General features: G+C 38.8%; 2 protein-coding genes across 3 annotated transcripts; both read left to right on the forward strand.

Annotated features, from left to right (window-relative positions):
* The first annotated feature begins 424 nt into the window (after nucleotides 1–424).
* On the forward strand, nucleotides 425–4,383 carry LOC137731676 (uncharacterized). The gene is made up of 7 exons (XM_068470858.1): nucleotides 425–778; nucleotides 884–967; nucleotides 1,114–1,274; nucleotides 2,103–2,220; nucleotides 2,608–2,743; nucleotides 3,287–3,465; nucleotides 4,066–4,383. Exons 1-7 carry the CDS (start codon nucleotides 461–463, stop codon nucleotides 4,300–4,302), a joined length of 1,233 nt encoding a protein of 410 aa, XP_068326959.1. The 5' UTR covers nucleotides 425–460; the 3' UTR covers nucleotides 4,303–4,383.
* A 966-nt stretch (nucleotides 4,384–5,349) lies between these two features.
* LOC137732372 (PH, RCC1 and FYVE domains-containing protein 1-like) lies at nucleotides 5,350–11,485 on the forward strand. 2 transcript variants are annotated; one of them, XM_068471683.1, is made up of 10 exons: nucleotides 5,350–5,359; nucleotides 5,437–5,489; nucleotides 6,206–6,292; nucleotides 6,435–6,524; nucleotides 6,658–6,744; nucleotides 6,830–6,938; nucleotides 7,520–9,564; nucleotides 9,686–9,832; nucleotides 10,020–10,477; nucleotides 11,089–11,485. In XM_068471683.1, exons 1-10 carry the CDS (start codon nucleotides 5,350–5,352, stop codon nucleotides 11,258–11,260), a joined length of 3,258 nt encoding a protein of 1,085 aa, XP_068327784.1. In that variant the 3' UTR covers nucleotides 11,261–11,485. The 2 variants fall into 2 exon arrangements, with proteins under 2 accessions (XP_068327784.1, XP_068327783.1); XM_068471682.1 differs by having other exon boundaries at nucleotides 6,830–6,934; nucleotides 7,513–9,564.
* Nucleotides 11,486–15,120: the final 3,635 nt, after the last annotated feature.

Consider the following 15,120-nt stretch of genomic DNA (forward strand, 5'->3'; position numbering starts at 1 on the left):
ACCATTGTTTAACTTCCGCCTCTTCCCCGTCCCTGCATATTGTCATCGCCCTCGTCCACTTCTTTCCATCTCTTCTCTCAAGTTTAATGTCTCAAATTTATTTATTTTTTTCCTACTCATATTTTACAATTACCACATCATCACTTAACGGTTAATTTAACAAATTTTTTAGCAGAGGTATGAAATTGAAATGAAATAAAAGTAAATGTATCATGTTTTAAAGATGTTGTATAAAGTTATAAGTGACGCCAAATTTGAGGAGATAAATTGTAATTTACTTTTTTTTTTTTTTTTTTTGGGTTACATTTCGAATTATTGGGCCTAGAGGTTGTCAGTGAAGACGAGCTAATCCAATTACGGAGGTCCGGCCCACATACCCAACCAACTACTTCCTCTCAGTTAAGATCACCACCAGCCACACACACCTCATCACCGGAGCAAGAAAGCCTTATTCGTCGCCATGGCATTGGCCTCGTGCTCCACAACCTTTCGCTGCAACCACGCAGCAGCAGCGGCACCGTGGTCACATCCCAGAACTAGACCCAGAAGCTTCCGGGGGCGGAGGAGCTCCATTATCAAAGCAGCCGTCACCACCGATGCCAAGCAAAACCTGAAGACCCCATTGCAGTACAGGAAGCTCGGGGACTCGGACCTTGTAATTAGCGAAATCACTCTCGGAACCATGACATTCGGCGAGCAAAACACAGAGAAAGAAGCTCATGAGATTCTCAGCTACGCATTTGAAAATGGGATTAACGCATTGGACACTTCCGAGGCTGTGAGTGCTTGTGAAATGCTTGATTAATGGCTTCAATTGTGCTTTGTTTCGTTTCATTTCGTTTTATCTCGGTTTTGATTAAGGTTTAAATCTTTGCTGTTGCAGTACCCAATTCCCATGAAGAAGGAGACACAGGGGAGTACTGATCGCTACATTGGCAGTTGGCTCAAGTCTCAACCCCGCGATAAGGTATTCGGACATGTTATGTTGCGAGATTTGCAGTAAGAATGTTGTGGATGAGGTGCAATTATTATCGCAATCTAATAACATAACATGCTAAATATATTGCAAGAGATAGATTTTGTGTTTCTAACTCAATAATATTTTCCAAATAGGTTGTTTTGGCAACAAAAATAGCTGGCTATTCAGAGAGGTCAAGTCATTTGCGTGACAATGCCACGGTTTTGCGGGTGGATGCAGCAAACATTAGAGAAAGTGTAGAGAAAAGCCTAAAGCGCCTTGGGACAGATTACATTGATTTAATACAAATTCATTGGTAAGTTTATCGACCAAATTCCACACGTTATACAAGCTTTAACATGCTACATTCTCAAATGATTTTGTGATTGTAATTAGTATTACAGGAGATGGACCTTCACGCTCTAATTGCAAAATTGTTCTTTTCTTGACCCATTTGTTGTATCACAGAACGACTCGTCAACTTAGTTTAGGACTGGGAGAACTGTTTAGTCTGTCTTGTATTAGACATTTCAGCTTCTCGTAACTCTTACCGTTTTGTATGGATGAACTGAAGATCACTTTTTTCTGTAAGAAGTAAGAACCTTTTCGCATTTTTTATTTACTTTTCGTTTCACCTTCTCCTAATTCAGCAATGAAGCCAACCATTCTGCTTGAGAACCTTTTTGATGATAATTGGAAGGTGGTGATGCGTATTAGCACTTCGCTCATCATTGGATATGCTTGTCCATTTTGTGTGTTAAATTCACAAGTAACTTGTAGTAAATAAATAAGTTGAATGATTACATTGGAAACCCATTAATTAACCTAGTTTGGGAGTGCAAGAAGTGATGGTAATAAAAAGAGAATAACATGAAAAATCTATTTTCTCCGTTCATTTTGTCTGAAATCCGTCCAAGAGTATTCACATTTTAGAAATCAAATATTAGCTGAAATAATTACTATTTGTAGAAATTAGAACCACTTAAATGCAGGGTAAAGACGAATCAAGCTAAACCAAGAACACATATTTAATGTGTTGGAATGCCACATTAACATGTTTTCCTTCCCTTTTCAGAAGAGAATCTGGATCTTAAGTAGTTTAATGTGGTGGCTCTTGTAAAATAAAATAATTTATTTTATGCAGGCCAGATCGCTATGTGCCATTATTTGGTGAGTATTCATATGATTTTTCAAAATGGAGGCCAAGTGTACCATTCGTGGAGCAACTGAAGGCTTTTCAAGAACTTATTGACGAAGGAAAGGTAACATAACAATTCAAACCAATGAAGGTTTTGACTTTCAGGCTCAATATTAAAGCACTTGGCATGAGAAGTGGAAGTTAGATACAAATTATTAAATTTTTCAAGACCTGTGATAATGTGGATTGGAAAAATAGTATCATAGTGTTCGTGAGTTTGTTTGTAAGTGAATCACTAGCCACAACTGCATCGATTTAGATGAAACATATTGTTGTCATATGAATTGGTATACTTGTAACTGGAGGAAGAGTGAATCTTTGATTCTTGAATATATAAGTTCTTAGATGATTAATGAGTGTTGTTAAATAAATGGAGTGTCACCTGTTCTGTATAGCTTGAAATTCTAAGATTTTAAATTTACATGATATATAATCCTTTTGAACTTTATAGGTACGCTACATTGGTGTTTCTAATGAGACTTCATATGGAGTGATGGAATTTGTACATGCAGCTAAAGTTGAAGGGCTACCAAAGATAGTCAGTATCCAAAACAGTTACAGTCTTCTAGTTAGAACTCATTTTGAAAGTAAGTCACATACCGTGAGGAGTGAAATATTACTTGACAACTAAAGTTTCTGTTGATATTTCTCTTTAGATGGTTATTCTTGTACCAACTGTTTGATAGGTTATCTATCATGTGAATATGCTAGTTGATATATCAGATTATGTTCTGAGATAAGTTTTATCTAAAGTGGTAGGGGAAATGTCTCCATTTTCTTTGATTACTAGTTACAAGCTGATCCATGAGCCACACTTGAGCAATATGATTAAGTTAGATGAATGCCTGCTGTCAGCTTGTTTTCATTTCTTTAACTAATCTTTGATAACTTGTTCACATTACACGACTTGACTTGTTTGAGTGTTAATGATATTTGCTTGACCGATAGTTGCTCATTTGATTGATGTCGACCTGGTTGGGCTGTCTATCCAGATTCCAACCTGTTTCTTTAATTGTCGGCACCTTTGTAGTGTGTGTTGAGAATTTTTAGTGTTTACGTTCTCCCTTCTAGTTTCCCATGTTACTCTCTTAATCCAATGAGTTTGTCGTTCTTTTGTTGATTCTTTGCAGTTGACCTTGTTGAAGTCTGCCACCCACAAAATTACAACATTGGCTTGCTGGCTTATTCTCCACTGGCTGGTGGATCACTGAGTGGGAAGTACATAGATAGCACTTCCGAAGCTTCTAAAAAAGGGAGGCTAAACCTCTTCCCCAGCTACATGGAAAGATATAACAAGTCTTCTTCTAGGGTATGTTAATATCTTGCATGTCGTAGAGTGTAGATCATGTAAAACATGGCTAAATCCAAATAACATGCATATTATATAGTTATTTTATAATCTTAGAAACAGATGAACTCCTTTGATGTGGGGATTTATCATCACGGTGTTACATTGTAATTTTGTTGGGGAACAGCAGATTGTTTACAGGGACTTTTCGTCACTTGGGAAGCAACTTGTTTATTGTTTGAGAAACATTTTCGAACTGCTATACGTTCGCCAAATATTGATAAAATTTTGCATTTTCTGCAATTAAGGGCCTAGAAGTTAGGACTTAAGAGTGCTAACTAGCAGGCTTAGCACCATCTTTTAACCAAGTTTTAAAGCAAGGTTGAAAAGTGTTTGGTTACCACCCACAACCGCGCAGATTGTTTCGCACGTGATTAAAGCCTTGGCTGATCTTCGGAGTATTTCCGAGTATGAAATTAACTTTGGACTCCTCGATCTTTTGGACAAAGGCTGTTTTCCGTTCTTGATGAGTTACTTTATGTTTTGAATATGAATTGCTGAGGATAATTTCATTACTGCTGGTTGGTTGTCTGCCTAATTATTACTTGTTTCTGTTTTTAGGAAGCAACAATAAAGTACATCGAGCTAGGCAAGAAGTACGGGCTAACTCCAGTTCAGCTTGCACTTGGATTTGTACGGGACCGTCCATTTGTGACAAGTTCAATCGTTGGTGCAACTTCTGTCACCCAACTGAAGGAAGATATTGATGCTTTTCTGTTGACTGAGAGGCCTTTACCGCAAGAAGTGATGGCTGATATTGAAGAGATTTTCAAGAGATACAAAGACCCTACCATTTGAAAAAGTGGCCTTTGGAAGTGTAATTATTACTTTTCTTGCAACATCAGCTTAAGATAATGATCGAGCGTCGATGATATCCCTGTAGTTTTTCTTGTGTATTTTCCTCCAATGTTTCTGTCCTTTGATTGAACCTTGTATATTTTCCTCCAAATGAGAGCCTGGATCGCATATGTCTGAGTTATAGATTGAAAGTTAGGAGATTGTCAATTTTGATGTGCGAATTTCAGATTCGTGTAGTTGCATCATGTTTAAAATTCATATCCTTAACTCCAATGTTTTGCTCCCTGTTTTCTGTTGTCTGGCACGAATTTCGTGATTTCTGGAACAAGAGTCCTCGACTTCTAATCCGTCCAAGAAGAGCGTCCTTCGAGTTGTTGGCAAAGGATTCCGACCGATGATAGTCGTGCACCTTCAAGAGTCTTTCACATTATTCTTCCAAAGCATCGTCGCCAAATCCATGTTGCAGTGAATTATGCCTTCCTCCATCAGCCCCTGTTTATTCTTCACTTTCCGTATCAAGCCACGTGGCAGACTCGGGTTGAGTGTAGCATTTTCTTACAACTATATTTTTGAAAAGTAGTTTAACTCGTTGGTGGGACGTGGAGGAAGAGAAAGAGGCGCGCCAATATCTCGCCTTCTTTTCTTTTGACCTGCAAACTATCCTAAACAGGTGAGATCGCTTACTGCCCTCTCATTTCCCACTCCTCTCTCTCTCTCTCTCTCTCTCTCTCTCTCTCTCTCTCTCTCTCTTATTGATCTGCATTGTCTTCAGGGTCAATCTGCAAGACCCAATTCGCCAAAGCGCTCAGAAACTCGATATTCACATCTTTTGCAGAATTTTCCGGTGAATATATGAGGTGGTTAATTGATTTCCGTGAGATTTCGTCAGGAGGGCCGCTTTGTAATTGGAGAAGCTATTGATTTCCGACAAGTTGGTGACTGATTGAGGCTCCCAAGTTTTTTGTTTTGGGAATGTATATGGTTCTTGTTTAGAAGGATACTAGGAATTTTGATGAGAGGCCAAAGTGGGAGAAAGCATATGCATCTATGAAGACTGGTGAAGGGAAGTCGCCGATGCAGTTGTCCGTTGAGCTTGCTTCTTCTTCGGCGTTTAATTCCTTACGCAAGTTTCAGATGGAATGGCAGATCCTGCTAGCTATGGGAATCATGAGCGTGATATTGAACAAGTCAGTTTCCCATCACTGCCCTCTTTTCTTTTCCTTCAGATTATTTGGTGTTTGGTTTTGTTTACCTAGAAAACAAAGAGACCTCGTACATTTTCCGGTTTGCATACATTTTTCTGTTTTACTCACCCTCTTACGTTTTCTTTCCGAAAACACGGTAATTGAATGAAATCTTGGTCAGACTGTTATTTTTTGACGATACGGTTATACTGTATTAGGTAGATCAGTGCGTATGTATATTGAAATTGCTACAAAACCAATTCTAATCAGACAAAGAATAATGTAAATGCTAGTATTTTGCTAAGTTTTCAACTAATGAAGGATGACATAGAGGAAAAAGAGACTCGAATTGTGACGTCAAACTAAGAATTTAATGGACTGCACACACGAAAAGGAGAGGAGGAGGATGAAACTAGCATCTATATGTATGAATATTTCGATTAAAAAGCCCTTTTCTCATACACTGACCATCTTACTCCTTTGAAGCTACCTGCATCACTCGAACAATTTGCTTTTCGATTCAAGAAGGGAATTGATGAAAACCCAATATTTTGTACAAAATTTAATTTCTAGCAGTGAAAATGTTGCCTTTTCTTCAGACTACACCCTTTCACACTATCATTTTGATATGGTTATATATATATATATATTCAAGATTTTGATCTGTGTGTGCTTTGGCAGTACTTTTCGCCTAATATTCCTCTCTGTTTCTCATGAAGGCACTCACTGCATTAAAAAAAGGTTCCCAGTTAATCAAGTATAGCCGGAAAGGGAAGCCAAAACTTTGTTCATTCAGAATTTCTACTGTGAGTAATTCCTTTACTTATCTTAATTCTTAACCACTTGAATGCGTTTTTTATGTTACACCTTCTTCCTGCTGCGCATCTCCACAGTCATTACTACATATCTTAACTGCTTGAATGGCTTCAATTTTCATATTATTAACAGGATGAAACTACACTAATCTGGTATTCACATGGAGAAGAACGAACTCTGAAATTAGCTTCTGTCTCTCGAATTATCCCTGGACAGAGAACGGTGAGTTAAACAAAACTCCCAAGAAATAATTGATATTGTGGTGTTTCAAATTTTTTGATTATGCATCTGTATAATTTTGAAATGCTGTTGTGTCCTAGTTGACAGAATAAATACTTTTACTGCTTCTTTATAGGCTGTATTTAGAAGGTATTTGCGCCCAGAAAAGGATTACTTGTCATTTTCTCTTCTATATAACAACGGTGAACGAACACTTGATCTGGTAAGTAAAATCAAGTATTAGTTTCAAGTTTTTCTGTTACGGTCAGTTTAGACGGAAAGTTTAAACTCAGCAATCATCTTTATAGATCTGCAAGGACAAAGCTGAGGCAGAGGTATGGTTTGCTGGCCTTAAGGCACTAATTACTTCAGGACAACAACGTAGTAGACGTACTAAGAGTGATATTTATGATGTAAGTTTCTATTTTAACCAAACGCATTTATAACTGCTTATATTTGTACTTGTTTTTATGGTTCCTAGTTCTTTCTTATCGTTCGAAACGTTAATTTTGTAATGAGTATAATAAATTAGTTGAAATGAGTTTTTGCCCTCAAAAAGGGCTGAATATTTCTTGTGAAATTACCTGCAGATGGTGAGAAAATATCTGCCACAAAATTGCATGACAAGCATTATATATTTAATTGTTTGTCATTTAGTCTGCTGTTTACTAAATTATGAACATTTATCCGCATGAAATAAAAAAGGAAACTTTTACGCAATATGTATTAGAGGATACAGGTTTGTGCCTCACAAGCCTTTAAAAAAAATACGGAAAACTATCCAGGAAGTAGAGTAGTATGGGATGTCTAGCAATTGCAGATGAAACTTAGCCCTCACCATATTCAGGAACATTAATTTTTCTTGGGATAAGATTTGACTAGCACTTATATTGACAAAGTAAACGCAGCGCAATTGTCTGGATCCACTCAGAATTGTTCTGCATTAATATGTTTTCAGAAGATTCAATGTAGTTGCTTGCTTTACTTTCAGTTGCAAGACTGTGCTGAATCTGTTAATGGTCGTCCTTTTGGTGCGGCCTTAGAGTTCACTTCGAGCATTGCCCGTGGTAGGGGATCCGTTGATTCTCGTGAATCAGTGAATTTTTCAGGCTCAGATGTGGGTTCAGAACGTGCAAATATGCAACTAAGAACAAGTGCAGGAGATGGTTTTCGAATTAGTGTTTCAAGCACTCCTAGCTGTTCAAGTGGAGGGTCAGGACCTGATGACATTGAATCACTAGGAGATGTTTATGTTTGGGGAGAGATCTGGTCTGATGGAAATGGACCTGATGGGTTCACAAATTCAATCCCTACAAAAACCGATGTGCTGATTCCAAAGCCCTTGGAGTCGAATGTTGTTCTTGATGTTCAGCAGATAGCTTGTGGTGTGCGACATGTTGCTCTTGTAACAAGGCAAGGGGAGGTTTTTACCTGGGGAGAGGAATCTGGGGGAAGACTTGGTCATGGGATTGATAGAGACTTTAGTCGTCCTCGCCTTGTTGAGTTCCTCGCAATTAATAACATTGAATTTGTTGCATGTGGTGAGTACCATACATGTGCTGTATCTACGTCAGGTGATTTGTTTACGTGGGGTGATGGTACACATAATGCTGGACTTCTTGGTCTTGGAACAGATGTTAGCCACTGGATACCTAAAAGGGTTACCGGTCCTTTAGAAGGACTTCAGGTTCTATCTGTTGCATGTGGCACGTGGCATTCAGCTTTGGCAACTTCAAATGGAAAGCTGTTCACGTTTGGAGATGGAGCGTTTGGTGTTTTGGGCCATGGAGATCGAGAGAGTGTTCCGTATCCAAGGGATGTACAGTTGTTGAATGGGCTAAAGACGATAAAAGTAGCATGCGGAGTTTGGCATACTGCAGCAATTGTAGAGGTTATGGGCCAGTCTGGTGCAAATGCTTCATCTCATAAGTTGTTCACCTGGGGTGATGGTGACAAACATCGTTTGGGTCACGGAAGCAAGGAAACTTATCTGCTTCCCACCTGTGTCTCTTCACTTATTGACTATAATTTCCACCAGCTAGCATGTGGACACACTATGACTATTGCCCTCACCACATCAGGTCATGTGTTTACCATGGGCGGAACTGCTTATGGTCAGCTAGGCAGTCCAACTTCTGACGGGAAAGTACCTTGCTTAGTACAGGATCGATTGATTGGTGAGCTTGTCGAAGAAATATCTTGTGGGTCATATCATGTTGCTGTCTTGACATCAAGAAGTGAAGTGTTCACTTGGGGAAGAGGGGCTAATGGAAGGCTGGGACACGGGGACACAGAAGACCGGAAAACTCCAACTTTGGTTGAAGCCCTGAAAGATAAGCATGTGAAAAGCATATCGTGTGGCTCAAACTTCACATCCAGTATATGCATCCATAAGTGGGTCTCTGGAGCTGATCAATCAATTTGTTCAGGCTGTCGACAGACATTTGGTTTTACTAGAAAGAGGCATAACTGTTATAACTGTGGACTAGTCCATTGCCATGCTTGTAGTTCCAAAAAAGCACTGAGGGCAGCATTGGCCCCGACCCCTGGAAAACCACACCGTGTATGCGATGCTTGTTATGCAAAACTTAAAGCTGCCGAGGCTGGTAATGCTTCCAATGTTAGTAGGAGATCTACGATCACACGTTCAATGGATAGCAGGGATTTTCTAAATAGGGGAGAGGTGAAATCCTCAAGGATTCTTCTCTCTCCCACTACAGAACCCGTTAAATACCTTGAGATCAAGTCCATGAAGCCTGGGGGTGTCAGATCCGAGTCCCCTTCTATAGTCAGGGCTTCCCAAGTTCCATCCCTTTTACCACTAAAAGATATTCCGTTTCCAAGTTCATTGAGTGCACTTCAAAACGCTTTGAAGCCTGTCATGACAATGCTGCCTCAGCCCAATTCAAGATCTACTTCACCATATTCGAGGAGACCTAGTCCTCCCCGGTCTACAACTCCTATATTCTCTAGGAGTGTTATTGACAGTCTTAAGAGGACAAATGACACTCTGACTCAAGAAGTAGTGAAGTTGCAAAACCAGGTACTATTCTACACCTTTCAAAAATTAACATTTTTGGTTGCGTCATTATATTGGCTTGTGGTATAGAAATGTCAAAACCAAGACACCTTTCTTTAGGTAAACTTTCCTCTCTTTACTTCAGGTTAAAAGTCTGAAGCAGAAGTGTGATGCTCAAGATGTAGAGATACGAAAACTAAATAAGCATGCCAAAGAAGCTGGCTCATTAGCCAATGAACAATACTCTAAGTGCAGAGCTGCCAAAGAACTTGTCAAGTCCATCGCTGAACAGGTTTATAAAACTTACTCAATATAACAATGTCACTCTTTCTAATTGTTCTTTGTGGCATGAACATTTCCGTTGACAGCATAACAATGACCTGGAAAAGAAAATCTACTCTTTTTATGGCCCTGCCATTCAGTTATCGGTGAAATATGCTGATGTTCTGTGTGCTTTCTGTCCTTTCTTTATCTTGCAGATGAGGGGGTGGGAAGACAAGATACCTCCTGAGATTTTTGACAGCGACACTTTCAAAGCATTGCGTACGCAAGCTAAAGATTTTATGAACATGAATATTGGAAGCTCAAGCTCAGAGCTAGGCCAACACTATGCAGCTGATAGAACTTCCTTGGTTGTTGAGTCTTCTAGAATGGAAGACAATAGAGTAGACGACTCTGCAGAGGCTGAACCTCAAAACAGGTCAGAAAACCGCTTGAGGTCACCTGAATCATCAACACTGAGGACAGAAAACAACAGAGCAGAAGACTTTGCAGAGGCTGAACCTCAAAACAGCTCAGAAAACCGCTTGAGGTCACCTGAATCATCAACGTCGCATAGAGAACAAAAGGAAGTCATTGAACAATTTGAACCGGGCGTTTATGTAACTCTCCTTCAACAACAAAATGGTACTAGGAATTTTAGGCGTGTTAAATTCAGGTAAATATTTGATCTTATAACATTCAGTAATTATATGTTTGTGTTAGACGGCCACTGGACCCTCAAGCTTTTGGGGGTTCAGTGGTTGTCTAACACTGTATCAGAGCTCTTGTTGCACGAGGTCCTGAGTTCAAAACTTCCGATCCTCATTCCCCACTGCTTTCTTCATTTTCAAGCTGCACACTGGGATTGCACCAATGTGTTTCTGTCTTCATTCTTTGCCTCTCCACGTGCAGAATGTGGCTGCACGTGAGTGAACGTGTTAGCTAGGTATATAATGTTGACTCATTATCTAGCAGCTTAAACTTATGGGGTTCAGTGTCTGTCTAACAAGCTACGATGCCATATTACAACTAATGGATCTCAAAAGTTTAAGCTGTTTGTAAACTGATCAACAATGTATATCAAGCTTACGATCTACACATGTACGCATACTAATTGAAACAAAACTTGTTATAAATTATTATCAGAAAGCCGTTTTGTTTTGTGTTTCATTTATTTTCCATATGCTAACTTTGTTTATGATAAGCGTAACACACAACAAAGTCTTGGATCATTTCAATGCAGTTCCCTTCTAATTTTCTCACACCGGTCTCAAATATTTTCTGCAGCAAACGAAAGTTTAGTTCGGAACAGGCAGAAGCATGGTGGAAAAATAACAAAGATAGGCTGCTTAGGAGATATAGTCAGCCGAGTGCAAGTCCTGCTCCGAGTGTACCACAACCCAGCAGTCCTGTACCGCCGGAGGAAAACAGCGAGGCAGCCGCAGCTTCCCCGACTTAGTTTCATAACTTAGTCTCTTACAGTATGGTATAGAAATTTGGTAAGTAGGATCAAAGGATCTGCTTTAGAATGGCAGTGTATGAATCAGTTGGGTGTAAACTTATCTTTGTTCAGAACAGAACAAAATAGAGCAACATCTTCTTTTTTTCTAGCGGAAATATTGGGAGGAGAAAGGAAATATTGAGAGAATTTCTCCTCCCTTGAAAAGAAGAGCTTCAATATAATTATTTCATCCATTTTAATTTGTTTTTCTGTTTTTTACGGTTATCTAATCTTTTCGGGGAAGGGGATGCCAACTTTAGTGGGAGGGGGCGGGCACATGCACATAATCCGATCAACTAGTCTGGCCCACGTATATGTATAGTAAGTAGTCAGGAGGATCCACTCTTGGACTCGGGTGGTTCCGAGACCACCCAGACGTTTGAAGAAGCGCCTTTGAGGATTTTTGCAGACCACCCAACGGTCTGGACATGTGGTGGAAGAGAGAATACCACCATAGTTGTGTAGGTGTTCTACAACAGAAGCTTTGAACCAAGAACCAAGAAGAAAGATCTAATTTCAGACAAAGTGGAACACAGAGAAGATGGCTATATTGTTCTTGGACCTTGATTACAAAGAAGAATAAAGACTTTCTCTCTCCATTTCCCACATGACCATTTCCCATTTCCCTATTCTTTTTTCTTTTAATTGCTTTCCAATCAGGTTCTGTTACCCTAACAATTTAATAACCAAAGGAATGGTGTATTACTCAACTAATATTTTTAGGGAATTGTTATTAACATTCCAAAAATCTCATTCTACACTCCAAACTTTCTATATTAAGAAAGAAAAAATACACTAGTGAGGAATGTAGAATGAGATTTTTGAAGTGCCAATACACTAAAAATACACTATAAATTCATACGACATCTTAAAGTGTTTTGTAAAGTACTATGAACTTGTAGTTACTTGCATTTTCATCTCATACCATCAAATTTACTAAAATGCTAAAGCAAAAATTCTAATATTTTCGTATATTATAATTGAATAATAAACCTAATTAAAATAATAAACTCCAAATTCTCAATACAAATATAGTTTTTTTTGTAAGTATAAGGTACTTACTTGTATGGTACATAATAAGTTTACTTAAATCCGCTTAATCCGTCTATGCCTTTGGTTAGACCCCATCTAGGCACATAGGCGCCCCAGCTCGCTGCCGGAGTACCGCCTAACGTCTCTTGATTAGGACCAACCGATGTTAGAATCCTAGATCTGCCACTGATAGTAGTTAATTTTACTAAAAATATGTGTTTAGTCTCTGAAATTCAAATTCTTTACATAAAACTCCTTTTTTTTTTTTCTTACATGAGTAAAACTCATTGACTAGGCTCCGAATAAGCAAAATCATTAATTAAAAATTTACTTCACACATTTTGCAATTTTTGGGTATCTAAAATACCCTTAATTACATTTTTGACATATACAATTAATTATATGCAGATTGAAAAAGAAAGGGATTTATGTTATAATTTAGGGTAAATTACATTTTACCACCTCATGTTTGAAGTCTATTGCAACTTCATACAATATCTTCAAAACATTTCACTTTCATATCTCAAGTACTATTTTATTTCAATATAATACATCCGTTACATTTTCCATCCATTAATCCGTTAAGAGCTGACGTGGCTGCCACATTTGTGCCACATGGCTGCCAACTTTGTGCCGTGTGGCAAAAAAATAATTTTTTATACATTCAAAATATTATAATACTTTACCCTAGTAAAAAAAATATATTGAAAACCTAAAATCCCTACTTCCCCCGCAAGTCGCAACCCCCCACCCCTAGAGACCCATTTCCCAGAAACCCTTTAGCTCATTTATTTCCCACTTCGATTCTTTGAGCTTGTTCTCTTGGTTTGTTCCGATTCCCATATCAAAACCCATCTTTTTTTTTCCTCAATTTATTCTGATTCTCACATCAAAATCCTACCTATTTTTTGCTCTGTTCTTGCTCTGTTTTGGCTGAATTTTGGCGAAGAAAACAATGATTTCTTCAGAAATTGAGACATGGGTTTTTCGAAGAAGTCCCATGTGGTGGACGGGGGCATGGAATTCGAAGGCAAGAAGTGGGTAATCGCCTGAATCTCGGTACGAACTTGCTTAAAGCCAGTAAAGAGAGTGGAAGAGAGGAAGGTGAAGAGAGTGGGGGTGGGGTGAGGAGTTGCGGGGGAGGTGAGGGTGGGGTAGGATGGGGTGGGTTTTTGGATGGGAGGGGAGGTGAAGAGAGTGGAGGAGAGGGAGGTGGTCAAGGGAATGGGATTTTGGGTTTTCGATGTTTTTTTTAATAGGGTAAATTATTATAATATTTTAATGTATAAATTTTTTTTTAAGCCACGTGGCACAAATGTGGTAGCCAAGTTAGCTCTTAAAGGATCAATGGATGGAAAATGTAACAGATGTATTATATTGAAATAAAATAGTACTTGAGGTATGAAAGTGAAATGTTTTGAAGATATTGTATAAGGTTGCAATAAACCTCAAACCTCAAACTTGAGGTAGTAAAATGTAATTTACCCTATAATTTATTATTTGATTAGTTTTTTTTTCCTCAAAAATGTTTTTCTTTTTATCAATGACCACCATAACTTTGTTTTAGGGTTCAAAATGGATTGTAAAAGTAATTAGGGTTAGTTTGGGATTTAAAAAAAAAAAAAAACAGTTTATTAAAAAATTTGGAACATTAAATGTGTAACATCCCACATCGCCCAAGGAAGTGGATCTTGTAAGCCTTATATGTATATTCTCATCTCTACCTAGCAGGAGGCCTTCTGGGAGCTCACTGGCTTCGGAGTTCATCGAAACTCTGAAGTTAAGCGAGTAGCACGCGAGAGCAATCCCAGGATGGGTGACCCATTGGGAAGTTCTCATGTGAGGTCCCAGAAACAAAACCATGAGGGTATGGTAGGGGCCCAAAGCAAACAATATCGTACTACAGTGGAGTCGGGCTCAGGTTGTGGTGGGGGCTCGGGCCGGGATGTGACAATTTGGTATCAGAGCCAATCCCTGGCTGGAAGGGCTCAAGTTGTGGTGGGGGCTCGAGCCGGGATGTGACAATTTGGTATCAGAGCCAATCCCTGGCTGGAAGTGTGCCGCGAGGACGTCGGGGCCCTAAAAGGGGTGGATTGTAACATCCCACATTGCCCAGGGTGTGGATCCTGTAAGCCTTATATGTATATTCTCATCTCTACCAAGCCAGTGAGCCCCCAAAAGGCCTCGTGCTAGGTAGAGATGATAATATACATATAAGGCTTACAGGATCTACACCCTGGACAATGTGGGATGTTACAAAATGTGTTTGGTAAAACAGAAAAAAAAAATTTATTTTTTTATAAAATTACTGTCAATGAAAGTAGAAAAGTATACAAAAGCAAAAGCAGGTCATGCTTCTAAAAAAAGTGTTTTTTTTTTTTCAAAGCATTATAATCAATGCTCATTTAATGAACTTTTCAAACGGCAAGTATACCCCACATGTTTTACAAAATTAAAATCTTTCCCTACATTATTATCTTTGACAATTATTATATCATAATAAATACTACATTCTTTTTAGTCATTTAACATATTCAAAGCAATTTATATAAAAGTTTACCAAACACTAAGTGTGACATCCCACATCACCCAGGGGAGTGATCATTATATGTATATTCACATCTCTACCTAGCATGAGGCCTTTTGGGAGCTCACTGACTTCGGGTTTCATGAGAACTCCGAAGTTAAGCGAGTAGCGCGTGAGAACACTCCCATGATGGGTGACCCACTGGGAAGTTCTCGTGTGAGTTCCTATAAACAAAACCATGAAGGTGTGTTGGGGGCCC

The sequence above is a fragment of the Pyrus communis genome, chromosome 4, assembly GCF_963583255.1.
Source record: "Pyrus communis chromosome 4, drPyrComm1.1, whole genome shotgun sequence".
NCBI classification, from domain to species: domain Eukaryota; kingdom Viridiplantae; phylum Streptophyta; class Magnoliopsida; order Rosales; family Rosaceae; genus Pyrus; species Pyrus communis.